At 46.8% G+C, this 26,510-nt stretch overlaps 1 protein-coding gene across 1 annotated transcript in view; it reads left to right on the top strand.

The window, feature by feature from the left end:
• Positions 1-26,510, top strand: part of LOC123773039 (tyrosine-protein kinase receptor Tie-1-like) — a 212,412-nt gene that overhangs the window by 174,819 nt on the left and 11,083 nt on the right. The window contains exons 18-19 of the mRNA XM_069315149.1: positions 11,028-11,166; positions 14,796-14,860. Coding sequence (XP_069171250.1) covers positions 11,028-11,166; positions 14,796-14,860 — 204 coding nt within the window. The remainder of the gene's footprint in view (positions 1-11,027; positions 11,167-14,795; positions 14,861-26,510) is intronic.

Raw genomic sequence — 26,510 nt, 5'->3', positions numbered from 1 at the left:
TGTACCCACTTTCGCCAGGACGTGCCAGTGCAGGACCTGCCGTGTGGAGGATGCTCATACTGTCGCAGGGCACATCAGAACTGGGCGACCTTCCAGGAGACGGTAGATGACGTCGTCCCACTGGCTACGGGGTCGTTCAGATGTGCATGTAACGTTCAGATCCGGGGGACGATTAGACGCGTGAGCACTATAGCCCCTATTCAAGACTGGTGGTCGGAGGATTCCAACTTGGCTGTCTTCCCATGGGACCCTGGTGAAGATGGCCGAAGAAAGCCTGCCGAGACGCTTTATAAGGAAAAAGACGCAGTGGCCCCAGAAGTAGTAGACATTAGGATCATCACCAGAACAACGGCGGACAGGCTAGGGTTGCATTTACTCGAGTTACAGGAGCGGACGGAGAGAGACCCGGACATGAGAATGGTAAGAGAATGGGTGGGAGGCCGTCAGCCAACAGAAGGGGACCTGTTCGGGGCCAGCCCTGCAACAAAATACTACTGGTTAAACAAAGAAGCACTTCTCATGGAAAATGGGCTTTGGTGGTGGCACAAAGTAGATCAGGGGGGAGCCGCCCAGAAGCTTTTGTATGTACCCAGCAGCCTGAGGCAGGAGGTACTGAATCTGTGCCATGATATACCTGATATGGGCCACCAGGGCCGGAATCGCACAATGGAGCGGGTCAAAGCAAGGTACTTCTGGTACGGGCTATCAACGGATGTCGCAAATTACGTGGCATCATGCCACCACTGTAGTATGAACAAAAAAGCATCCAAGACCAGCAGGCATGAGCTGCTTAAGTACCAGGCGGGTGCACCAATGGAAAGGGTACACTTGGACATTCTGGGACCATTGCCTAAGACTCCGAAAGGCAACGAATATCTCCTGGTAATGGTAGATCAGTTCACTAAATGGATTGAGTGTGTGCCACTACCGTCCCAGACGGCAGAGAACACCGCCCGAGCAGCACTCGATGGGTTCTTCACCAGGTTCGGGTATCCGTTTGAAATCTTCACCGATCAGGGCAGGAATTTTGAAAGTGACTTGTTTACGAAGCTCTGCGAATTGATGCACATCCACAAGGCCCGTACTACCGCCTACAGGCCGTCGGCGAATGGGCAGGTGGAAAGGTATAACAGAACCATCATGGATGCATTGCGGTGTTATGCCAGTTCCCAACATGACAGCTGGGACACCTATATCCAACACATAGCAGGGGCCATCAGGTCTAGTGTGAACCGACAGACGGGGTTCACGCCCAATAAGTTAATGCTCGGTTGGGAAACCAACCAGCCAATAGATTTAATGTACCCCCGGGAGGTGCAACTTCAATCAGATGCAGTACCTTACCTAGCAAATTTGCAGAAGGAAATTGAGAAGGCGCATGGACTGGCACGGAAGTCTCTATCCACGAACCAGGAACGAATGAAGAGAGATTATGACCTACGGGCACGGCTACAGGTCTATGAGAAAGGGGACCTGGTTTACCTGCTAGACACGGCACAGGTGAAGGGGCAGTGCCGGAAGCTATCACCGCAGTGGAAGGGCCCAGGCGTCATCATCCACAAGTTCTCATCTTGTTTGTTTAGGGTCAAGCTCCAGAATGACAACATCACAGCAAATCATGATAAACTAAAGAAGTGCAAGGACCGTACATGCCCGGGCTGGATTGAGAAGTTTAAACATCATATGTCACAGGTTCAGGACCCAGTGGGAGGGCCATATAAGGACCTTTACTGTGTGTGTCGGCAACCATACGATGGAAAGTTTATGGTGCAATGCGATATGTGCGCAGAGTGGTTCCATGGGGTCTGCGTGGGAGTGACTCTGGCGAGTGTACGGTCAAAACCAGAGTATGCATGTCCTCGGTGTGAGCCATAAGAGCAGAAAAAGAAAAAAAAAAAGAAAAAAAAAAGAAAAAAGGAAAGGGAATAGTGTAGTGTATGCAATGTTGAAACAGTTCGTGTATAGTGCAAAGATAATACGGGTAATAATTGTAATAGGACCCATTCATGAAAATAGACTTTTTTACAAAAAAGACATGTTGTATATAGTGAAACGTTTTCCCTCCAACATACCCGTTGTTCTATAGGGACGGGAGGAGTGTAGAGGGAACCACATTCAAAGTGCCCGCCAAGGAGACATTTTACAGTATAGGCAGGGCTGTGCTCTGATTGGTGGACGACGACGGCGCACGGCCTACCCGCGCGGCAGCCCGCGCAGGCCGAGTGGGCCAGATTTGAACTGCATGTGACCCAACGCGGACGACGCCTGCCCGGCACCACTGGCACTTAGGATATGTGCCCATAGGACCCCTAAGAGGCATTGATTCCCTCTGTCCTACCCTTCCTGAGGAGCCTAGACTTGCTCCACCTACCCTACCAGCCCTTCCTCTCCCTACGACGACAGTTCCAGGTGAATTACTGTACTATTGTTGTAACACGTGGGTCACCTCTACAGGACGCTGGGAGGAGGTTCTGCCAGCCATGTGCCATTATCTTGTGACATCCTGACCTCACGGGGCCGAGACTCAACAGTGTGCAGTGTGAACATCCTGGGAAGGTGTGAGAGCGGCGGGAAGTGTCCAGGGTGAACTATCGCAAGCAAAAACAATCAAACAAGTGGATTGGCAGTGTGGAATCGTTTGAACTGCAGTGAGGGCCAACAAGGGCGCCCTGAGGGGCTCCCTCCGTTATGGTGGCGGGGGTGGGGGGTGGGGGGATGGGGTGTTGTTGTGCGGTCAGTCGAGGGGGGGGGGGGGTGACCAGTGTGTAAGTGTTTATGAAAATATCCCTGAAAAATAGATACCTCGGCTCTCGGGAAACTGGTATCGTGTTTTAAGTGCATCGAGTCCACAGTGAACCAATTTATATTGTGCAGTGATATATCACGAGATTATACAAACGTGTTAGTGTCATCCCTCTGACCCCCCCCCCCCCCCCACTCCCCATACCCGCTAGTGTGTACCGTCACCCAACCCAAGAGTCACCCTCTCCCCCTGCCCCACCCCCAACCGCGACCGCTACCTCCCTGTGTCCACCCCCTCACGCTACTTCCGCCCAGCGCCCACCCTGAGCCCGCCCAGCGCCCACCCAGCGGCCACCCAGCGCCCGCCCAGCGCCCGCCCAACGCCCGCCCAGCGCCCGCCCAACGCCCGCCCAGCGCCCGCCCAGCGCCCGCCGATGTCGCAGGTCACGACTGACAGCCAGGCTTCTCTCAGCCAAGAGGAGCCATCAATCGACGACAGGTATGGCACATGCCAAGTGTGTGACAAGGTGTGGAGACTCAAGCGTAACGGAGATGTGCGCAAGCATGCTCACAACGGAACCGATTGTCCGGGTATGTGGCGCCCTCCCAAATCAAGTATCAAGTATCAATCAAGGCCCCACTCCAGCAGTCAGGGAAAACACCTCCAACAGCTTCATTTCGACTGAGAACCTACTAGAAGCCATCAAAGCAACATCGGTTGGAACCTTGCAGCACATCCCCAAAGCTGCCCGGCCCCAGGCAGCAGCCAAACTATCCAGCCTCTTGAAAAAGGTCAATGACTCCCCCGGAACTATCCAAGCATGGCACAACCTTCTCCTGTTTGGAAACATATGCCTAGCTGTCCCTGCAAGGAGAGACAAATCACTAGCTTCGTCGGTCATTATGGCTATAAATAGTTTTCCTAGAGAGGACAACCAGGCACCCCTCCCCACCCGTGCCAAAAACACCCACCGCAGGAAAGGTATCAACAGCAGAACCGAGGCATCCAAAATCAGAGCAACAGTCAGCAAGAAAATAGAAGAAGGCAACACAATAGGGGCGATCAGAGTCATCACCAGTGAAGACACAGTTGCCACCAGGGATGCCAATACAGCACAAGCCCTGAGGGAAAAACACCCACCCAGAGCTCCTCGTGACGACAGTGTCCCCCTAGTCGGTGTCACCAGAGCAGAACCCCTGTGTGTGCTCGAATCCATGGTGCACAAAGCAGCTTTATCCTTCCCACCAGGATCAGCAGGTGGGTTCACAGGACTACGACCCAACCACATCAAACAAATGCTCAACCCTGCACTGGGAGACATTGCACGGAGCCTCCTGGTGGAACTAACTAGATTCGCCAACACATGTCTAGCTGGCAACATACCAGAGACCATACGGCCTCTTTTTTTTGGCGCTACCCTCTGTGCCCTGAGGAAAAAAGATGGAGGAATCAGACCGATAGCTGTGGGCAATTCACTCCGGCGTCTCGTCGCTAAGGCTGCTGCTAGAGCAGTTAGTCAGGCAGCAGCCGACATGCTGAAGCCAAAACAGCTTGGGTTTGGCATTCCCCAAGGGTGTGAGGCAGCGGCTCATGCAGCTAGAGCCTACATTGCCAACATTACGAATAAAAAAGCCCTGATAAAGCTGGACTTCAAAAATGCTTTCAATCTGGTTAGAAGGGATGCAGTACTCAGTGCAGTTCATCGCCTTTTTCCTTCCCTCTACCCGTTTGTAAACTCATGCTACAGCAAGAATCTAACTCTGCTTTTTGGGGAACATGAAATTGAATCACAAGAAGGTGTCCAACAAGGTGACCCCCTTGCTCCTTTTCTGTTCTGCCTAGTTATCAAGGAAGTCACCGATAACCTGTCCAGTGAGCTCAACATTTGGTTTCTGGATGATGGTACTCTAGCCGGCTCCCCAGCCTCACTCTTGGACGACATAAGAATAATCCAGGAGCAAGGAGCAAGCCTAGGCCTCACCCTGAACCCTTCCAAGTGCGAAATAACCTCCACCAACCAGCACATAATAGAGCAAATAAAGGTTGTTTTGCCTGACATTCATACAACCAACCCTGAGGACAGCACACTCCTAGGTGCTCCTCTTGGAAGGAATGCCATCGACGGGGTCCTCGGTAAGAAGATCACTGACCTGAAGAGGATGAACGAGAGGATTGAAGACATCGATGCTCATGATGCACTTTACCTCATCACCAGATGCTTGTCCCTCCCCAGGCTGACCTACTTTCTAAGATGTTCGCCATCTTTCAACAATATTAAATTAGAAGAGTATGACAGCTTGCTGAAATCAACACTAGAAAAAGCCCTCAATCTTTCCCTCAGCGACTCACAGTGGAAACAGGCCTCCCTTCCTGTCAGACTCGGGGGCCTTGGCGTGCGCACAGCAACACAAATTGCTGTACCAGCGTTCCTGTCCTCTTCAGTGGGGTCTGACAACTTGGTGAAGGAAATCCTACCTGAGCACCTAGTTCAACAGGCAGGGGTGCATGATCCCAGCTTCACAGACTGCACAACCAAATGGGTCTCTCTCGCAGGACCAGCACCCCAACCACCGCCTTCTGAAGCCCATAAGCAATCCAGCTGGGATCGCCCCATTGCCGACCAAGAAGCTGCAACTTTACTAGAAGCTGCGACAACACCACATGACACTGCCCGACTTAGAGCTGTAGCAGCTCCCCATGCAGGTGATTTCCTATTAGCAACCCCAATGTCAGCAACCGGCACCCGTCTCACACCGCAGGCCCTCCGAATTGCCGTGGCTCTCCGCCTCGCTGCCCCAATCCACACCGAATACAGGTGTATTTGCGGCGAGGCAGAGGCCGACAGATATGGACGGCATGGCCTTCTTTGCCAAAGGACGGGAGGATGGCATGCAAGACACGGCGAGGTTAATGACATTATTAAGAGAAGCCTTACCACAGCCGGTTGTCCAGCAGAGAGAGAGCCCCGTTACCTAATGTCCCGCAACTCTGATGAGCCTGTCGGTCGCCCAGACGGAATCACGGTGAACCCCTGGAAGAATGGTAGACAGTTGGTGTGGGACTACACTTGCGTTTCAACTTTAGCCAATACCTATGTTGACTTCAGTGCTACACAAGCAGGAGGAGCTGCCAATCACCGGGAAGCGGCCAAGTCACGCAAATACAGAGACCTTGAGCACCACTACAATTTTGTCCCCATCGCCTCAGAGACACTTGGTGCCTGGGGTAAAAGTGCTGCTAGCTTTTTGAAGGAGTTTGGGTCTAAGCTAATCGAAACAACTAGAGACCCTAGAGCTGCCAGTTTTCTTTTTCAGCGCCTTAGTGTGGCCATCCAGAGAGGAAATGCTCACTGCATCCACGGTTCCTGCCCGCCATCTGAGGAGCTGGAGGAGCTTTTCAACTTGTGACAAGCAGCCTTGTACCCTGCATGTAATCAATATTGTAACTTTTTTTGTGTAATGACATTTTCAAATAAAGTTAGATAAATATACACACTTAACAAAAGAATAGGGGTGGTAGAAGAAAATATCAAAGTGTTCAGTGAGGATCCACAAGGTCTTCTCTGAGTACTCTTTATTTTCTTCTCCGAGGCTATGGGTCCCTACACTTGCACCAGAGGTGGTACCCCTTCTAGGAAAAAAAAAAATATATATATATATATATATATATATATATATATATATATATATATATATATATATATATATATATATATATATATATATATATATATATATATATATATATTATTAAATATGACCGAAAAAGTAAGATTAATAATTCTAACACGAATTTTCTCAATGTTTCTTATATTTTTCTTCACTGTTGATGGTAACTGAAAAATCAATTCTCCAAAATTCATTTTTATTTCTAGTCTGACGTGACACTTGAGCGCGTTTCGTAAAACTTATTACATTTTCAAAGACTTTAGTTTACACACACACAACTTATAACTGAACAGAACTTAAACATCTTCTATTTTATACCTACATTTGGGTGAGGTGATATGTTACAACAGTTTTGGATGAGGTGAAAACAAACTTTCAACACAAGACAGAACACGAAACAATGGGTACAATATTTTGTAAGTTAAAGGGAAGAATGGAAGTAATTGCAAAGGGCCTATTGGCCCATATTTCTTGATGCTGCTATATTGGTGCGGAGTCTTGAAGTGGGTAGAATATAGTTGTGCATTAATTGGCTGTTGATTGCTGGTGTCTTAATGTGTAGTGCCTCGCAGATATCTAGCCGCCTGCTATCGCTGTATCTATCGATGACTTCCGTGTTTTTTGTTAAGACTTCTCTGGTGATGGTCTGGTTGTGGGAAGAGATTATATGTTCCTTAATGGAGCCCTGTTGCTTATGCATCGTTAATCGCCTGGAAAGAGATGTTGTTGTCTTGCCTATATCCTGAATTCTTTGAGACTTACAGTCCCCAAGTGGGCATTTGAAGGCATAGGCGACATTGGTCTCTTTTAAAGCGTTCTGCTTTGTGTCTGGAGAGTTTCTCATGAGTAGGTTGGCCGTTTTTTAGGTTTTATAGTAGATCGTCAATTGTATCTTCTGATTTTTGTCTGTAGGGATAACGTTTCTATTAACAATATCTTTCAGGACCCTTTCCTCCATTTTATGAGCTGTGGAAAAGAAGTTCCTGTAAAATAGTCTAATAGTGGGTACAGGTGTTGTGTTAGTTGTCTCTACAGAGGTTGCATGGCGTTTCACCTTCCTTCTTATGATGTCTTCAACGAAACCATTGGAGAAGCCGTTGTTGACTAGGACCTGCCGTACCCTACAGAGTTCTTCATCGACTTGCTTCCATCCTGAGCTGTGGCTGAGAGCACGGTCGACATAAGCGTTAACGACACTCCTCTTGTACCTGTCTGGGCAGTCACTGTTGGCATTGAGGCACATTCCTATGTGTGTTTCCTTAGTGTAGACTGCAGTGTGGAAACCTCCGCTCCTTTCCATGACTGTTACATCTAGAAAGGGCAGTTTCCCATTCTTCTCCAGCTCGTAAGTGAAACGCAACACAGAATTCCGCTCAAATGCCTCCTTCAGCTCCTGCAGATGTCTGACATGAGGTACCTGTGTAAAAATGTCGTCAACATACCTGCAGTATATGGCCGGTTTCAAGTTCATGTCGACTAAGACCTTTTGTTCGATGGTACCCATGTAGAAGTTCGCAAACAGGACACCTAGGGGAGAACCCATGGTGACCCCATCTACTTGCTTATACGTGTGCCCATCCGGGCTCAAGAAGGGTGCCTCTTTAGTACAAGCTTGGAATAGTTTCCTTAGAATGTTTTCTGGTATGTCAAGAGGAGTACAGGCCGGATCACGATACACTCTGTCCGCTATCATCCCGATTGTTTCATTCACAGGTACGTTGGTAAACAGTGATTCTACGTCCAACGAGGCTCTTATCCCTGTGGCGCGTGTTCCCCGCAGTAAGTCAACAAATTCCTTTGGAGACTTCAGGCTGAAGGTGCAAGGGACATAAGGAGTCAGCAAGCCATTGAGTCGCTTCGCCAGTCTGTACGTGGGTGTGGGTATTTGGCTAATGATTGGCCGAAGTGGGTTTCCAGGCTTATGGGTCTTGACATTTCCATACGCGTATCCAGCCTTATATTCCCCAATAACATCCTCACAGATCGACATCACCTCAGCACCGAAACCAGGATAATCAAGAAACTAACAACGTTATATGGAGGACCTATGGCAATTCCACGACCAAGAGACAGCTTCCTGAACCTTGCAAGAATCAACCTCACACAGGACCAAGTCACCCTCCTAAATCTAGGTATAAACTGTCACATTATGTCCAGACCGAGTGAGATGGCCCAGAAAGTGGAGTTGGAGATCCTGTTGGACGACATATTTGACTTCGAGACACAGAAGAAGGTCACCACCAAAGACACCTTACAAGCAGAACTTATTGCGGAAGGAGGAAAGAATCGAAGCAATTACAGAAGCACCATACTGTCCCCCGAGCTCAAAGCGGCAGCTAAGAGCCTTTGTGAGAACAAGGAGATAGTCGTCAGAAAAGGTGACAAGTCGCGAATATATGTCATTCTTAAATTAAAAAAGACGAATATCTGGCGAAAATGAACCTCATTCTCTCTGACCAAACTAAATTCCAAAGGGTAACGAAGGACACTACAGCCGAATTGAAGGCAAAGGTCAACAAATTGATCGAAACTGTGAACGCCAAGAAATCCGGACTACACCTGCCAAAGATTATTGGGGAATATAAGCCTGGATACGCGTATGGAAATGTCAAGACACATAAGCCTGGAAACCCACTTCGGCCAATCATTAGCCAGATACCCACACCCACGTACAGACTGGCGAAGCGACTCAATGGCTTGCTGACTCCTTATGTCCCTTGCACCTTCAGCCTGAAGTCTCCAAAGGAATTTGTTGACTTACTGCGGGGAACACGGGCAACAGGGATAAGAGCCTCGTTGGACGTAGAATCACTGTTTACCAACGTACCTGTGGATGAAACAATCGGGATGATAGCGGACAGAGTGTATCGTGATCCGGCCTGTACTCCTCTTGACATACCAGAAAACATTCTAAGGAAACTACTCCAAGCGTGTTCTAAAGAGGCATCCTTCTTGAGCCAAGATGGGCACATGTATAAGCAAGTAGATGGGGTCGCCATGGGTTCTCCCCTAGGTGTCCTGTTTGCAAACTTCTACATGGGTACCATCGAACAAAAGGTCTTAGTCGACATGAACTTGAAACCGGCCATATACTGCAGGTATGTTGACGACATTTTTACACAGGTACCTCATGTCAGACATCTGCAGGAGCTGAAGGAGGCATTTGAGCGGAATTCTGTGTTGTGTTTCACTTACGAGATGGAGATGGATGGGAAGCTGCCCTTTCTAGATGTAATAGTCATGGAAAGGAGCGGAGGTTTCCACACTGCAGTCTACACTAAGGAAACACACATAGGAATGTGCCTCAATGCCAACAGTGACTGCCCAGACAGGTACAAGAGGAGTGTCGTTAACGCTTATGTCGACCGTGCTCTCAGCCACAGCTCAGGATGGAAGCAAGTCGATGAAGAACTATGTAGGGTAAGGCAGGTCCTAGTCAGCAACGGCTTCTCCAATGGTTTCGTTGAAGAGATCATAAGAAGGAAGGTGAATCTCCATGCAACCTCTGAAGAGACAACTAACACAACACCTGTACCCCCTATTAGACTATTTTACAGGAACTTCTTTTCCACAGCTCATAAAATGGAGGAAAGGGTCCTGAAAGATATTGTTAATAGAAACGTTATCTCTACAGACAAAAAATCAGAAGATACAATTGACGATCTACTATAAAACCAAGAAAACGGCCAACCTACTCATGAGAAACTCTCCAGACACAAAGCAGAACGCTTTAAAAGAGACCAATGTCGTCTATGCCTTCAAATGCCCACTTGGGGACTGTAAGCCTCAAAGAATTCAGTATATAGGCAAGACAACAACATCTCTTTCCAGGCGATTAACGATGCATAAGCAACAGGGCTCCATTAAGGAACATATAATCTCTTCCCACAACCAGACCATCCCCAGAGAAGTCTTAACAAAAAACACGGAAATCATCGATAGATACAGCGATAGCAGGCGGCTAGATATCTGCGAGGCACTACACATTAAGAAGTCGACACCAGCAATCAACAGCCAATTAATGCACAACTATATTCTACCCACTTCAAGACTCCGCACCAATATAGAAGCATCAAGAAATATGGGCCAATAGGCCCTTTGTAATTACTTCCATTCTTCCTTTTAACTTACAAAATATTATACCCATTGTTTCGTGTTCTGTCTTGTGTTGAAAGTTTGTTTTCACCTCATCCAAAACTGTTGTAACATATCACCTCACCCAAACGTAGGTATAAAATAGAAGATGTTTAAGCTCTGTTCAGTTATAAGTTGTGTGTTTGTAAACTAAAGTCTTTGAAAATGTAATAAGTTTTACGAAATGCACTCAAGTGTCGCGTCAGACTAGAAATAACAATGAATTTTGGAGAATTGATTTTTCGGTTACCATCATCAGTGAAGAAAAATATAAGAAACATTGAGAAAATTCGTGTTAGAATTATTAATCTTACTTTTTCGGTCATATTTAATAATATATGTCTACAGGAAAGACTGCTACCAAAATATACTAATATATATATATATATATATATATATATATATATATGTATTTATTTATATATTTATATGATGAACTTATGCCTTAAGAGTAATAACACAGTGACCTCGTGGTGACACAGGTCCCCACCGGGAGATGGTGGTGTCTCCCCCTCACCGCTACACAGTCAACACCACCACCTGTGCTGCCGTCTACCTGGCCCTGGTACTCGCCATTGAACTGCTTCTGGAGCTGGCTGCTTTCTTCCTGTGGCGCCACAGGTAGGTAGGCTGGGTCTTGTGTACGTAGGTTGGGGCCTACACAAGTAGGTAGGCTGGGTCATGTGTACGTAGGTTGGGGCCTACACAAGTAGGTAGGCTGGGTCTTGTGGACGTAGGTTGGGGCCTACACAAGTAGGTAGGTTGGGTCTTGTGGACGTAGGTTGGGGCCTACACAAGTAGGTAGGCTGGGTCTTGTGGACGTTGGTTGGGGCCAACACAAGTAGGTAGGCTGGGTCTTGTGGACGTTGGTTGGGGCCTACACAAGTAGGTAGGCTGGGTCTTGTGGACGTAGGTTGGGGCCTACACAAGTAGGTAGGCTGGGTCTTGTGGACGTAGGTTGGGGCCTACACAAGTAGGTAGGCTGGGTCTTGTGGACGTAGGTTGGGGCCTACACAAGTAGGTAGGCTGGGTCTTGTGGACGTAGGTTGGGGCCTACACAAGTAGGTAGGCTGGGTCTTGTGGACGTAGGTTGGGGCCTACACAAGTAGGTAGGCTGGGTCTTGTGGACGTAGGTTGGGGCCTACACAAGTAGGTAGGCTGGGTCTTGTGGACGTAGGTTGGGGCCTACACAAGTAGGTAGGTTGGGTCTTGTGGACGTTGGTTGGGGCCTACACAAGTAGGTAGGCTGGGTCTTGTGGACGTAGGTTGGGGCCTACAAAAGTAGGTAGGCTGGGTCTTGTGGACGTAGGTTGGGGCCTACACAAGTAGGTAGGCTGGGTCTTGTGGACGTAGGTTGGGGCCTACACAAGAAGGTAGGCTGGGTCTTGTGGACGTAGGTTGGGGCCTACACAAGTAGGTAGGCTGGGTCTTGTGGACGTAGGTTGGGGCCTACACAAGTAGGTAGGCTGGGTCTTGTGGACGTAGGTTGGGGCCTACGCAAGTAGGTAGTCTTGGTCTTGTGGACGTAGGTTGGGGCCTACGCAAGTAGGTAGTCTTGGTCTTGTGGACGTAGGTTGGGGCCTACACGAAAACGCTGGTGGTGCGGGGGTAAACAGGTAGGCTGGGTGTTACTCAGGAAGGCTGGGCGTTACACTGGTAGGCTGGGTGTTGCACAGGTAGGCTGGGTGTTATACAGGTAGGCTGGGTGTTATACAGGTAGGCTGGGTGTTACACAGGTAGGCTGGGTGTTACACAGGTAGGCTGGGTGTTACACAGGTAGGCTGGGCGTTACACAGGTAGGCTGGGTGTTGCACTGGTAGGCTGGGTGTTACACAGGTAGGCTGGGCGTTACACAGGTAGGCTGGGTGTTACACAGGTAGGCTGGGTGTTACACAGGTAGGCTGGGTGTTGCACTGGTAGGCTGGGTGTTGCACTGGTAGGCTGGGTGTTACACAGGTAGGCTGGGTGTTGCACAGGTAGGCTGGGTGTTACACAGGTAGGCTGGGTGTTACACAGGTAGGCTGGGTGTTACACAGGTAGGCTGGGTGTTACACAGGTAGGCTGGGTGTTACACAGGTAGGCTGGGTGTTACACAGGTAGGCTGGGTGTTGCACTGGTAGGCTGGGTGTTGCACTGGTAGGCTGGGTGTTACACAGGTAGGCTGGGTGTTGCACAGGTAGGCTGGGTGTTACACAGGTAGGCTGGGTGTTACACAGGTTGGCTGGGTGTTGCACAGGTAGGCTGGGCGTTACACAGGTAGGCTGGGTGTTGCACAGGTAGGCTGGGCGTTACACAGGTAGGCTGGGTGTTGCACAGGTTGGCTGGGTGTTGCACAGGTAGGCTGGGTGTTACACAGGTAGGCTGGGTGTTACACAGGTAGGCTGGGTGTTACACAGGTAGGCTGGGCGTTACACAGGTAGGCTGGGTGTTACACAGGTAGGCTGGATGTTACACAGGTAGGCTGGGTGTTACACAGGTAGGCTGGGTGTTACACAGGTAGGCTGGGTGTTACACAGGTTGGGTGGGTGTTACACAGGTAGGCTGGGTGTTACACAGGTAGGCTGCGTTTTATACAGGTAGGCTGGGTGTTACACAGGTAGGCTGGGCGTTACACAGGTAGGCTGGGTGTTACACAGGTAGGCTGGGTGTTACACAGGTAGGCTGGGTGTTACACAGGTAGGCTGGGTGTTACACAGGTAGGCTGGGCGTTACACAGGTAGGCTGGGTGTTATACAGGTAGGCTGGGTGTTACACAGGTAGGCTGGGCGTTACACAGGTAGGCTGGGCGTTACACAGGTAGGCTGGGCGTTACACAGGTAGGCTGGGTGTTATACAGGTAGGCTGGGCGTTACACAGGTAGGCTGGGTGTTACACAGGTAGGCTGGGCGTTACACAGGTAGGCTGGGTGTTACACAGGTAGGCTGGGTGTTACACAGGTAGGCTGGGCGTTACACAGGTAGGCTGGGCGTTACACAGGTAGGCTGGGTGTTATACAGGTAGGCTGGGTGTTACACAGGTAGGCTGGGCGTTACACAGGTAGGCTGGGCGTTACACAGGTAGGCTGGGCGTTACACAGGTAGGCTCGGTGTTATACAGGTAGGCTGGGCGTTACACAGGTAGGCTGGGTGTTACACAGGTAGGCTGGGCGTTACACAGGTAGGCTGGGTGTTATACAGGTAGGCTGGGTGTTACACAGGTAGGCTGGGCGTTACACAGGTAGGCTGGGTGTTACACACGCAGGCTGGGTGTTACACAGGTAGGCTGGGTGTTACACAGGTAGGCTGGGTGTTACACAGGTTGGCTGGGTGTTACACACGCAGGCTGGGTGTTACACAGGTAGGCTGGGTGTTACACAGGTAGGCTGGGTGTTACACAGGTAGGCTGGGGGCTATACAGGTAGGCTGGGTGTTACACACGTAGGCTGGGTGTTACACACGTAGGCTGGGTGTTACACAGGTAGGCTGGGTGTTACACACGTAGGCTGGGTGTTACACGCGCAGGCTGGGTGTTACACAGGTAGGCTGGGTGTTACACACGCAGGCTGGGTGTTACACACGTAGGCTGGGGGTTACACACGTAGGCTGGGGGTTACACAGGTGGTTAATAAACTAATATCATAAGGTAAACACAGTGAAAGAAATATTGCCACATAAAACAGGATGCATCAGCACTGAACAACTGTGGACAATGTGTACACATTCACCCTGTGTGTCACCCTACAGGTCCCACACAGTGTGTACACATTCACCCTGTGCCTCACCCTACAGGTCCCACACAGTGTGTACACATTCACCCTGTGACTCACCCTACAGGTCCCACACAGTGTGTACACATTCACCCTTTTTCTCACCCTACAGGTCCCACACAGTGTGTACACATTTTCCCTATGTGTCACCCTACGGGTCCCACACAGTGTGTACACATTCACCCTTTTTCTCACCCTACAGGTCCCACACAGTGTGTACACATTTACCCCGTGTGTCACCCTACGGGTCCCACACAGTGTGTACACATTCACCCTACAGGTCCCACACAGTGTGTACACATTCACCTTGTGCTTCACCCTACAGGTCCCACACAGTGTGTACACATTCACTCTGTGCTTCACCCTACAGGTCCCACACAGTGTGTACACATTCACCCTGTGTGTCACCCTACGGGTCCCACACAGTGTGTACACATTCACCCTGTGCTTCACCCTACAGGTCCCACACAGTGTGTACACATTCACCCTGTGCTTCACCCTACAGGTCCCACACAGAGGCCGGCCTCACCATCTGTGACAACCTGGACACCCGTCACCATCTTCCTCACGGTAAGACCCATTTATCACTGTTTATGGTCTTGAAAGATCTATTTAGGGTTACATTAAATGTGTTATTCTAAAACTGTAAGAAATTAACCTTACATGAAATAAGTCTTGAATATTATTTTGATTATAATATATAAATAATAATTAATAATAACATATATTTATTATATAAATAAAAAAATTTACCACTTCTATTACTATTATTTCAACAACTACTACTACTACTACTACTACTACTACTACTATTACCACTACTTTTACTTCTACTACTACTACAGCTAGTACTTCAGCTAGTACTACTACTACTACTACTGTTACTACTACTATTACTACCACTACTGCTACTACTACTAACAATAATAATTATATTAACAATAATAATAAAAATAGTAATAATAATAATAATATTATTATTATTATTATTGAGACATCCCCACTGGGGCTGTGAGGCGACACGAACCCCAGGACCAAGACATTGCCAGCTACATACTTTACCACTGTACCATCACTGACTTATTAAAAGTTTTAACACCGGACTTCTCCTGAAATCACAGCAAGTCTGGAAATCATGAACCCAGGCCAAGTTTTGTTACAAGTGACCCCCAAGCACTCGGGTGGAGGGTAAAGTAGTTCAACACCGTTTGCCTGAACTGCAGATACACTGTAATTCTGATTACATCATTCCATCAGCTGAAATGCTAAATCCCTTCTTTAAGGCGATCTTTAGGGCGTCAACTTCACAATGCTGCTGGTGTCCTAATGCATGGTAAATCTCTAGAGCACGTCCATTCACGAAAGTCGCAAGAGCTCCTGCCCAGAATGTTTTCTTCTATTGTGCATCGGAAGCCATTCGTTCAAAGTGTCGGATGTATGCATCCATCGAGTCGACCTTTTCATCAACTGGTTCCATGCGTGGCATCTTAACCCTTGCCCTGTCTGAATGGCTGGGCTAAGTGGTGGCGCCTGAGCAGTGTTACCTGCTTGCGCGTGCAACACAGCAATCCTTTCTCTGCTTAACCTGCTCTGCTAAAAATTCCATATGTCAGCTATATAGCTGGCTTTCTTGTCATCCTGGAGATCCAGACCCTCAGCTTGATCTCTCAGCTCTGCAATAGGGAATTCCCTCCTGGGGTTGTCCACTCCCCATCCTGGAGAGCAGTTCCGGCATCTGTCTGTCTACAGATGAAATACTCCCTTCGCTAAGAGGCTCAACTTGAATCCTGGACTGAGGTCTCGACTCCTCATCCTGAATCCAGGGTGTACTAGCTGTCACACCGTCTGACACTCTGACAACAACGTTGTCATCCACTGGGAAATCTTCCTTCCCATGTTTGCTTCCACTGACTTCGTCCACAGTGTAAAAGCTTGCATCATGCAATCCAGGCAACTCCTGAGTGCTCCCTTGCAACATGTGTTGCACTCTAGCTTGGTACCTACACACCTCCACTTGACATTCTTCTTCAATGAGGCTGTCATAGTCCACTAGCACGCAGCCTTGGAAAGCAACATAAATTTCCAAGTACCTGACCTTCAGAGTTTCAGACATATTGTGTGTGTGTGTGTGTGTGTGTGTGTGTGTGTGTGTGTGTGTGTGTGTGTGTGTGTGTGTGTGTGTGTGTGTGTGTGTACCTAACTGATGACAACAGTGAACAACCACAACCTTCAACAGTACTGATTCCCACTCAAACACTGCAACAATGTCTACTTTACTCAAGTGTTTGCTCATGGAGCTCAAACTCAAGTTGCATAGCTCCACGTTGGGCGCCAGATGTGAGATTTCCTATTATTTAACACTGTTAAGTGAACCCAGTCACGAGGACTGCACAGAGCCAATACATAAGTGCCAGATGTGAAGATTATACTTCAAATGACTGGAATAACAGGCGAGAGCAGCCGTCGGAGTCCAACTGCTTGAATCTGCTATCCACTAGGTCATATAGCTCCTCTATTGCTTGTGACAATCAAAAGAGGTAACTAATGGGTCCTCACACCGAATTTGTATTCAGTGGTAATGTCTATAAATCAGGTTCGAATCCAGAAGCAGGCCCTTGTTAAAAGCAAGAGAAAAGAAATTTGATGGGGCTTGAAACATGGGCATCAATATTGTTGAAAGGTATTGACAAAAAGACACTTTTCTTGGCAACAAAACAATTTATTAACAAAAACCTAATACTAATCCAAAGCACATACAGTTTAACCTTACATTAATTGTCCGTCAGTGACACAAATTCCAACAGCTAAATATAGGACAGATTCCTGTCCTTGCCGCTTTGGGCTGATACAATGAACTAGACTGAACAAGTGGGTGCTCACTTGTACTCAAGAAATGCAATCAAAACAATTGCTGCAAAACAATTAATAAACAACAAACACCGCCAGGCTAGTCACTGAGAGCTAGTCTTCGGTAAAGAACTAAATTACGTTAACACATGTCTCTAAGGACGGCAATCAAAACAATTATTTAATCGTTCTATCACAGGCCAAAACAATTGACTTCAATAAATTCAATATAAACAAAATAATTAATTAATTATGTTAATTCCTGTTAGATGTCATTCAAACAATCAAAAGTAATTTACATTAATTACTCTGTCACTACAGACAATCAATAAAACAATAATTCTCTACAGTAATTATTGTGTTACTCAATAAAACAATCAGTAAGTCATTATATAAATTACTGTCATGCGGACAGATAATTATTGAAGACGAATTACGTTAACACTACGCTATCACACACGATAGCTTGCCAAACAAGAATCAGTCAACACTGTTCTAACTTCGTTAATTACACTGCCTCAACGGACAGCTAATCTCAGTGATGAAACACTCACTGATCCTTCAATTTAAATAATATGAGATCAAATAAATTCTTGTCACGCAGACAACTCAGAAAACACAGTAACACTTTACCCTGCAATCACACTTCTTAATAACAACTCACAAGCACAATAACACACCACAACACAGACTCACAAAATAAATGTTAGTCACACAGTTAGGAAATAATACCCAATACTTATCCCAGGGTATCACAAAGACAACCCTTTACTCAGACTGATTTTCCCCTGAATAGAGATACAGGAATACATATGGAATTTTACACAGTGTCAGTATATATTGAACCGCACCTCAACTTCAATAGAATAGTGCAACCTGAATAAATGTGTAAATATGTGTAACATATTCACCACTAGAGAATGAATCACAGTAATCCCACAGACACTGAAATCGTCCTTTTCACGTGAGTTCCTCGACAACGCTTCCCTCACTGTACAGGTGCTAATGGACAACGTCAAGTCGAAAAGTTGATGTAAAGTCAACACTAGGAACTCAGCACAAACAACACAGAGATAATTTTATGAGTAATCACATTAATAGACCGGCCTTCCCATTCAATCTCCCCTCATACATACAGTGATTAATTCTGCAGTTGATTGAAGGTCCAACTCAGCAATTTTTGCTCGTGGCGGACTTGCGTGACAACGTGGAGGATGAACAGCTGATGGACAAGCGACGATGTCGGTTATTCAAATCGAGCACCACGGCGCAGAACACTGGGTGACACTGGTGAGGCGAGTGGGTAGCGTCCCTCCCGTATGGATGAAATTTGCTCGCTCTAAAAGTGAGGTGAACACCACGCTCGGAGGCACGGTTTGGGGGGAAATTTTTATGTCCACAAAGATAACTGTAATTTACCTAATGTATTCCGAAGGAATCATAGATCTCTGGGAAACCTTTGCTTATTCCCATCTAGTCAGCTATCATAGCAATATGTTGACGGATCGCTTCAGATGCTGACGACGATCACGGATCTTAACACTGCAGTCTGTATCACTCTGCTGAGATCACACGTTTGTACAATATCTCTATTTTCACTCGTAATATAGTAATTCCTATCATCCCAAAACCCAGATTCTGTAGAATGACTCGCATTGTCAGAACAAAGATAGCGAGATGAGTTTAGTGTCGCGTTTAGACGTGACAACTCTCTAGTTGTGGCCGTAAGTAAAGAACCACGTCTCACAGGTGTCGCGACACAAGACAGAATGCCTGTCCGGTGTCCTGGGCAGCCTAGCACTTTCGCCCGGGCATGACGCAGCATTGCGCCATTCGTTTACTGTCGGTAATGCCGGGGATGACGCAGAATTGCGTCATCCACTTTAAATAATCGCCAAAAATCAGGTTTTTATCCGATTTTTTGGGGACTGATTTTAAAATGCGCGCCGATGTCTTTCCATTTTCTTTGTTGAGCCTCGTGGCCCTCAGGCGGCTTAGCACACGCCGTGGGCCCATTGTTTTCGCTCCACTGTTGTGACCAATGTTGCCTCCCCTCGCATCTCAAACGTGCGAACATTTCGGCTATTTTCCGTGGCTATATTTCTTACTGCGGCTTTAGAAACTATCTACGCTTACTCCACGATGGATAGTGATCATGAACAAGGCCCTTCCAGGAAGAAAATTGCGAAAGAAGAAAGAAAGGCTTGAAAAAGGCGGGAATTGGGAGTGTAGCTGGAAGGCGTCTGAGCACTCACTTGCGGCTAACGCGTGGCCTGTCTTCAACTCGTCGACGGTTGGAGCGTGACCAGGTTTTTTATTTTATATGCTAATGTTCCTCTAGAGAATTCTATTGCGAACCCATTGAGACCAAAATGAAAGACCTAGGACGAAAATTGAGGTGACCAGAGTGAAAATAGTGAAAACAATTTATCGCGTTTGCGCGCTGCTGGGAAACTCGTTCGCACTTTCTCTGTTTGCTGCGGGTAATTAGCCGGGCTTTTGGAGTTTATATGCATTTAGTGCTGTAGAGAATTCTATTGCGAACACAATGATACGAAATTTAATCTCGTAGGACGAGAATTAAGGTGACAAAGTTGAAGAGAGTATACACTTTTCAGAATTTATGCGCGCTCCCATGACACCCTGGGTCCCATATCGCACAGTTGAGGGGTGGCGCGCAGGGTGCGCGAAAGTGCTAGCCTCCCGCTTCCTCACTGTCCCTACTTTTCTTTGAAAGAGCCAATCAGAGAGTAGGCTCAGGGAGGCACCATGAATCACAAGTCTTCCTTGGGTCACGTGGTGCCTCGTGACGTCACAGGTGGAGGCCTCTGTACACACAGACGGTTGAAGGGTCGTAGCTGACTGACCACAAACTCCTGCCAGTGCTCCGCCACTCTATAAGTTGGTTTTACCTCCTTAGGATTTCTACCTATTATTATGGGTGAAGTTTCCTTATCAAATTTGCTACTGCGGCCACCGTGCTATTTTCTGATAGCTCACTACCATAAATGAGTGCACTCACTACCACTCATTTATAAGCTCGCTGGTAATCCATTCTCTCACATGAAGACTTCTCACTCCTGCACCTCATTATGTTGTAACACGGGTTAGGGTTCCTCTCTCTACTTCTCTTTCCTTCTTTTCCCTCTACCCGTATTCTTTTTTTTTATTCTCTACCAAGGGACTCCAAAACTTTTACCAAAGCCAACTCCACGCCACGTGGTCCTAAGACGATTGACCGACTTAGGATTCTACACCCAGTATGACGTGACCTAGGCTTTGAGCAAAACCCTAGAGTCGCCTCTACGCTGCCACCACCAGACCAGCAACACCGAGCAATGATCGAGGTCTGGATCGATCACGCTAATTAATCAACCTTGGGGCTTGATCCCCACTATAACCGATGACCGTGGAAACTTAAGAGTGTGAAATTAATTACACGGGAATGATTCGATGTTAGAATCGGCGCCCAATCCAACTCTGCCTCGTGTGGACCACGTGACCAGGACAAGTATACACATAAAACACATGGAAATAATAAAAATGCAATTTATTACCTAATTAATTTATTAAAAGAAAAACTAAAACAAAATCTAAATATGTTCACTCCCTGTCACTTTAACACTCCCTACTTGACCTGAATGGCAATGACTTGACTAGTCTTCTACATAACAATAGCAACTATACCTCTATGTTTTACCAGCTAAAGATGTTGGGCTGGTCTTGGGGAGAGGTAAGATGGTTGACCTCTTATCCCAGTTGCTCTGGAGTCCACACTGATCTCTCCCTTGTCTGGTCTACTCCAGACAGAGCATTGTATCCTTCCGCATCGCTTACCCCAGTTACTTAGCAAGGTTTAAGTTATAACAATTAACCTCTGTTTGTACTGAATTGATCCAGACTGGTTGAATTATTTTACTGAAATTAAATTACACAAACATCTAACGGCAGAGCTGTTCCCGATCCCCCAAAATGGTTAATTGAACTTTGAGAAATAGTAGACCTGTCAACCCTGATGACCTATGACCGCCGGTCACTCTGCCTTACAAGTTAGATCTGATTCGTGACGTCACTGATGGTGACTTAAACTCAATAATTAGAATACTCTTGATATTGTATCCAGTACTATTATACAATACAATTTTAATGCAAAATGAATAAAGGCTAATTTCTCTAAATTACTGAATACTATAGGATGGTTCATTATACAAAACTATGAACAAAGATGCCCGCCATTTGTGACTCAGTCCTGCTAATTCCCAGGGGACTGGGCGTTGTTGAGAGGTCAGGTCCCTACTCGAACTTCTGGAACCTTCTGGATAATTCTTACAACAGCCTAGTTTGTTACAACCCCCCCCCCGCACAAGCACTTAGTAAACCTTGTTAATTTGTTAAAAATCACGAGGTTTAGTATCCAAACCCACAATTCAACTCATGCCACAAACAAAAGCTACTCTAACTAATAAAATTTGACAAATATTTGAGTGTCCAACATCAACATGTTTAAATTCATAAATTTCTCAGCTGTCAACTGACAGCAATCCTCTAACATCAGGAAACATACATCCTATCCTTACTGACATAGCTAAATAACATGTCCCTACTCTACCATCAAAGACTAGCTATTAAACTCTCTTGGCTCTTCACTAGCCAAGTCCATGTGTCCTCTAGAGCCGGCCACACCGTGCTCAAACATAAACATTAAAGTTATAACTTCAGACTGAACTTTCAGTTTATCCGGGAGCGTACTACGGAACTATCAAGTTCACATCCGTGTACTACCCACTCCCCACTCAATGTCAACCTTGACATGCCAAGGAACACACCTAATGTTTATTACATGTATCTAAAAATATAAAAAAAAATTCCTATACTCTATCACAGGTTTCAGCTGACTGTACAGCCAAGTGTTCTCACTCACTAGAAGTGTCAATGTTTATATTGGTCCGCCTCTCCTGTGTTCAAACATTCTGAAAAAAATAGCACAACATAATTTTCCATAACCGTTTGTTCTGGGCTGAGACAATTACACAGGGGCTTCGATTTCGATTACTGACCAATTTATAGAGTAAAATTCATATATTATACCAGAATTATTTTCAATCTGTTTTTCAACATTTATAAAGTATTGATTCTAAATCTGTTTTTCAACATTTAAACAAAAGTGTCCAGATGTTCTTTACACAGATGTTCAAAGCCACTTTGTTGTTTGTATCAATTGTTCATATTGAGTAATCGAGAAAAAAAAATCGATGCTGCTGGATGCTGAATGTAGTCGCTGACGATGACGGTGTCGATCTTGCTTCTTCTCATGTGTAGACATCAATACCTGGTCCTCTTGTACTCCCATCCGGTACTCCTGAATGACGACAGAGTGTAGTAGAGCGGAGTGCCAAGTGACAGCTGTAGAATACTGTTACTTCGGCCATTAATCTTGCTCTCGACAGTCCACACGCCTTCATATCAATCACAGTTCACACGGCAGTCTTGATGTTAAACTTGACGTCGCAGATGACCACAGCAGAGCAGGACTGGATGTACCAACGGTGTCTCTTAGCAGGAGTGGTGTCAGAAGGTCGTAGAGGCGGGTTGCTTGTTTGCAGAACAGGTGAATCTCGTCTTCCATCATTGCTCACGTCATCTCAGGCGTTTCTTGATGTCACCAGGTTACTAGGCCGTAAACACTAACTGTGTATACCCTCGTACCGCCGACTTTAGGCCAAAGGAAACAATTTTGCGACCTTCTATTGGCGAGTCCCGGTACTCTGTAGGGAAACCGTACCCTCCACCTGTAACCGCCTTACTTCTGCTTTCTTGTTACTTCAGATGACGTAATCATTAATCTTCCGGCGAAATTCTTGAGTACTGCTACGTGCTTTCCATTTCTTGACCTCTCCTCCAACACTGCTGGAATGGCTGCAGTCTTGATGACGCAGCAGGTGGGTAGTGGTGATCTCGAGACAGCTACCCCGGCGTTGTATGGCACCTCCGGTGACTGCTATAATGTGGACAGCTCGCTGGCCCTGACAACCTCGTTAGTGACGTGAGGCGTCGGCCGGGTGACTCTTGGACAGTCACTTATCCCCAAAGTAACTGATGTATGGGTTACTGGGTCTGGTGGGGGGAGGGCTTTGTGTAACGTGCCTCCCCCCTCGGTCTTTACAGACAAGGGTTCACGTGTGGCTGGAACAACTGGGTCGGTGTACCAATCAGACCTGGGAACAGACAGACACAACACAGCGGAAGCATAGATATACTCTGGGTTTGGTGGAGGTGGAACCCCAGAGCACGGTAAAAGTTGCTACCTGAGTCAAGTATAGACATAGTACACCTCATTGCCTTTACAGGAAAATCTAATGAATACTAAATTATACTAACCAAGGAAGTTACTTTACTGTACAGCGCGAGATCTCGTCACCATAGGGTGGCGAGACTGCACCTGACTACTGATGAGCGATGACAGAGGGTCATCCTCATCCCCTGACTCGTCGGTGAAGCCCTGAGTCAGCACTGCTGAGTCAGGAACTAGACCCACTGAAGGCAGTTCTAATTCCTCTCTAGCATGATAATGTTTCAATTTATTTACATGAATTGTCCTTTCCACCTGGTCCTCGAACACTCCTTTTATAACAAGATTAACCGGCTCCGCCCTTTTAATTACTCTATATGGTCCTCGCCACCTCGGAGCTAGTTTCCTGCTCTGATTGGCGGGCGCAGCCTCATTCACTCTCAATACGAGGCTTCCTTCCGTCAACTCAAGAGGGCGCACTTTCTTGTCATAAAAATGAGCATACCGAGTCCGTGCCTTCTTGGACGCTTCAGCTGCAATATTCCATGCATTTCTCATTTTACCAAGGACCTCTGAAGGATAGTCCTCCCCGTATGCAACATTATGTCTGTTAAGCAGACCTGACGGGAAATTGCATGAATTACCAGTAAACAAATGAAGTGGTTGGGTGTTAATTGATTGGTGGATGGCAGTATTCAAGGCGAACTGAACATAGGGTAGGTGTTCATCCCAGGTGTTTGCATCATGTTCAGCAAGGATTGCAAGCATATCCTTGACTGAACGATTAGTCCGTTCCGTCATTCCGTTTGCTTGTGGGTGGTAGGCCGTTGTAAAAGCCGAAGTTGTCTCTAAAATCTTACAAACTTCTCTAAATATATTCCCATTGAACTCTTGACCCCGGTCAGAGACTAAAACTTTAGGAGGTCCGAATACAGTAACGAACCTACGCAAGAACGCATCTGCAACCGTACGAGAATCCTTCTGAGGTAATGCAACTAGTGTAGTGTATCTAGACAGATGGTCAACTAGCACCAACACATATCTGTTACCTGAATGACTGTGGTGTAAATCAATCAGATCGGCCCCCACACGATCTAACGGTTCACGAATTTCAGGAAATTCCTGAAGTGGGGCTTGTACCTTAAGGGTACCTTTCCTCCTCTGGCAACGAGGGCACGACTTCACGAAATTGATTACCTCAGAAAGTAATCCTGGAAAATAAAATAGAGACTTTGCTTTTAAGTGCGTTTTAAAGATCCCCGGATGCCCTGCAATTTTTGAAGCATGCGCAAGCTTTAACGCTGATGACCGCAACGCGTCCGGAATAACTAGCTGAAATACTGCCCTATCATTCTGGCTATTAACATAATACAGGACGCCCTGTTTCATTTCAAAATCATGAATAGGTAAATTCTTTTTCTTTTTCGGGTATTTTCCTACCTCTAAATACTCAATAATTTCTTTCCATCTAGGCTCGCTCATCTGGTATTCTCTCATTTTATCTGATGGAATGGTTTCAATATTTTCATTAATCTGCATTGCCGCTATATTTCTACTTAGCGTATCTGGCACAACATGTGCTGGACCAGGCTTGTACAAGATCTGGAATGAGTGGGCCGAAAGTTCGTGAGACCAGCGTGACATTCGTGGGCATTTCGTTCGCTTTTTAAATATGTGTGTTAATGCTCGATGGTCTGTGTAGATTACAAAATGCCGCTGAAATAGGTAAGGCTCGAAATACCTAACTGATTCTACTACTGCCAGTGCCTCCCGATCCGTAGCTGAATAACGAACTTCAGGTCCTTTGACCTTCCTACTGAAATAGGCTACTGGATGGGGTAAATTATCTGCGTCTCGCTGAATTAAGCACCCGCCAATAGCAATACCGCTGGCGTCAGTGTGCACTTCCCACTCTTTCTCAAAATCAGGAATAGCCAATACCGGTGTCGTGATTAGTTGGTCTTTCAGTTTGCGATAGGCCTCGTCATGTTCAGATTTCCACACAAACTTCGCATTTTTCTTTGTCAGATCAGTCAGGGGTGCTGAAATGCCAGCGAAACCTTCAATATGACGACGAAAATATCCGGCCGCCCCCAAAAACCTACGCACGTCCTTTGCTGTCCTTGGAGTAGGCATGTCAGCAATGGCGCGGCACGAATCTGGGTCAGGTCGGATACCGTCTGGGCACACCTGGAACCCCAGAAATTTGAATTTCTGAGCCGCCAGGATGCACCTCTGAACATTCAGCCTGAAACCTGCCTGATCTAACAACTTCAAAGTCTCAGTCAAGTCCTGTAGGTGTTCCTCAAACGTCCTGGAATATATCACATCATCATCCAGGTACGCTAAAGAATGCCTACCCAGTACCGGACTAAGGATAAAGTTGATGGCCCTCTGAAACGACGAAGGCGCTGTCTTTAAACCAAACGGCATCCTACGGAATTGATAAGTGTGCCTACCATCCGAGAATGCTGTTTTTTCCCTATCCTGTTCTGCCACCGGGATCGCCCAATACGCCGATTTTGCGTCAAGAGTTGAGAAATACTTAGCAGCACCAAATTGATCTATTATCTCCTGTATTCGGGGCAACGGATACACATCACCCTTAGTTAGTTCGTTCACCTTCCGGTAGTCTACACAGAAACGATAACTACCGTCCGGTTTCCGAACTAGCACAACAGGAGAGAGCCACGGTGACGTACTAGGCTCTATCACGCCCTGTCTCAACATTTTCTGGCACTCCTCCCTGATAATGTTCTTTGCCTGTTCCGGCAACCTCCACTGTCTTGTGTACACAGGCAAATGATCACCAGTTGGAATGGTGTGCTCAATCTTATCAAGGAGACCAATCTGGTCATCCTCTGTCGCAAACAATTTCGGGAATTTTCGTAAAACTCTTCTCAGTGCCTTCCTATCTGCCTGTGCAACATGTTGCAAATCAAGTGCTGAAATTAATTTTTCCACTTCCTCTACATTCTGTGCAACATTTCTCGTCTCGTATTGTACTTTGGATGGTGTTTTAGTGTTCAACATATTCAGTGCACTACATTGTGCAGTGACGGCTGGCGTCTCAGCTGACTCATG

This window comes from Procambarus clarkii, chromosome 81, assembly GCF_040958095.1.
Source record: "Procambarus clarkii isolate CNS0578487 chromosome 81, FALCON_Pclarkii_2.0, whole genome shotgun sequence".
In the NCBI taxonomy this organism is placed as follows: domain Eukaryota; kingdom Metazoa; phylum Arthropoda; class Malacostraca; order Decapoda; family Cambaridae; genus Procambarus; species Procambarus clarkii.
Note: the sequence above shows the minus strand (reverse complement) of the source record. Positions and strands in the feature narration are given on the sequence as shown.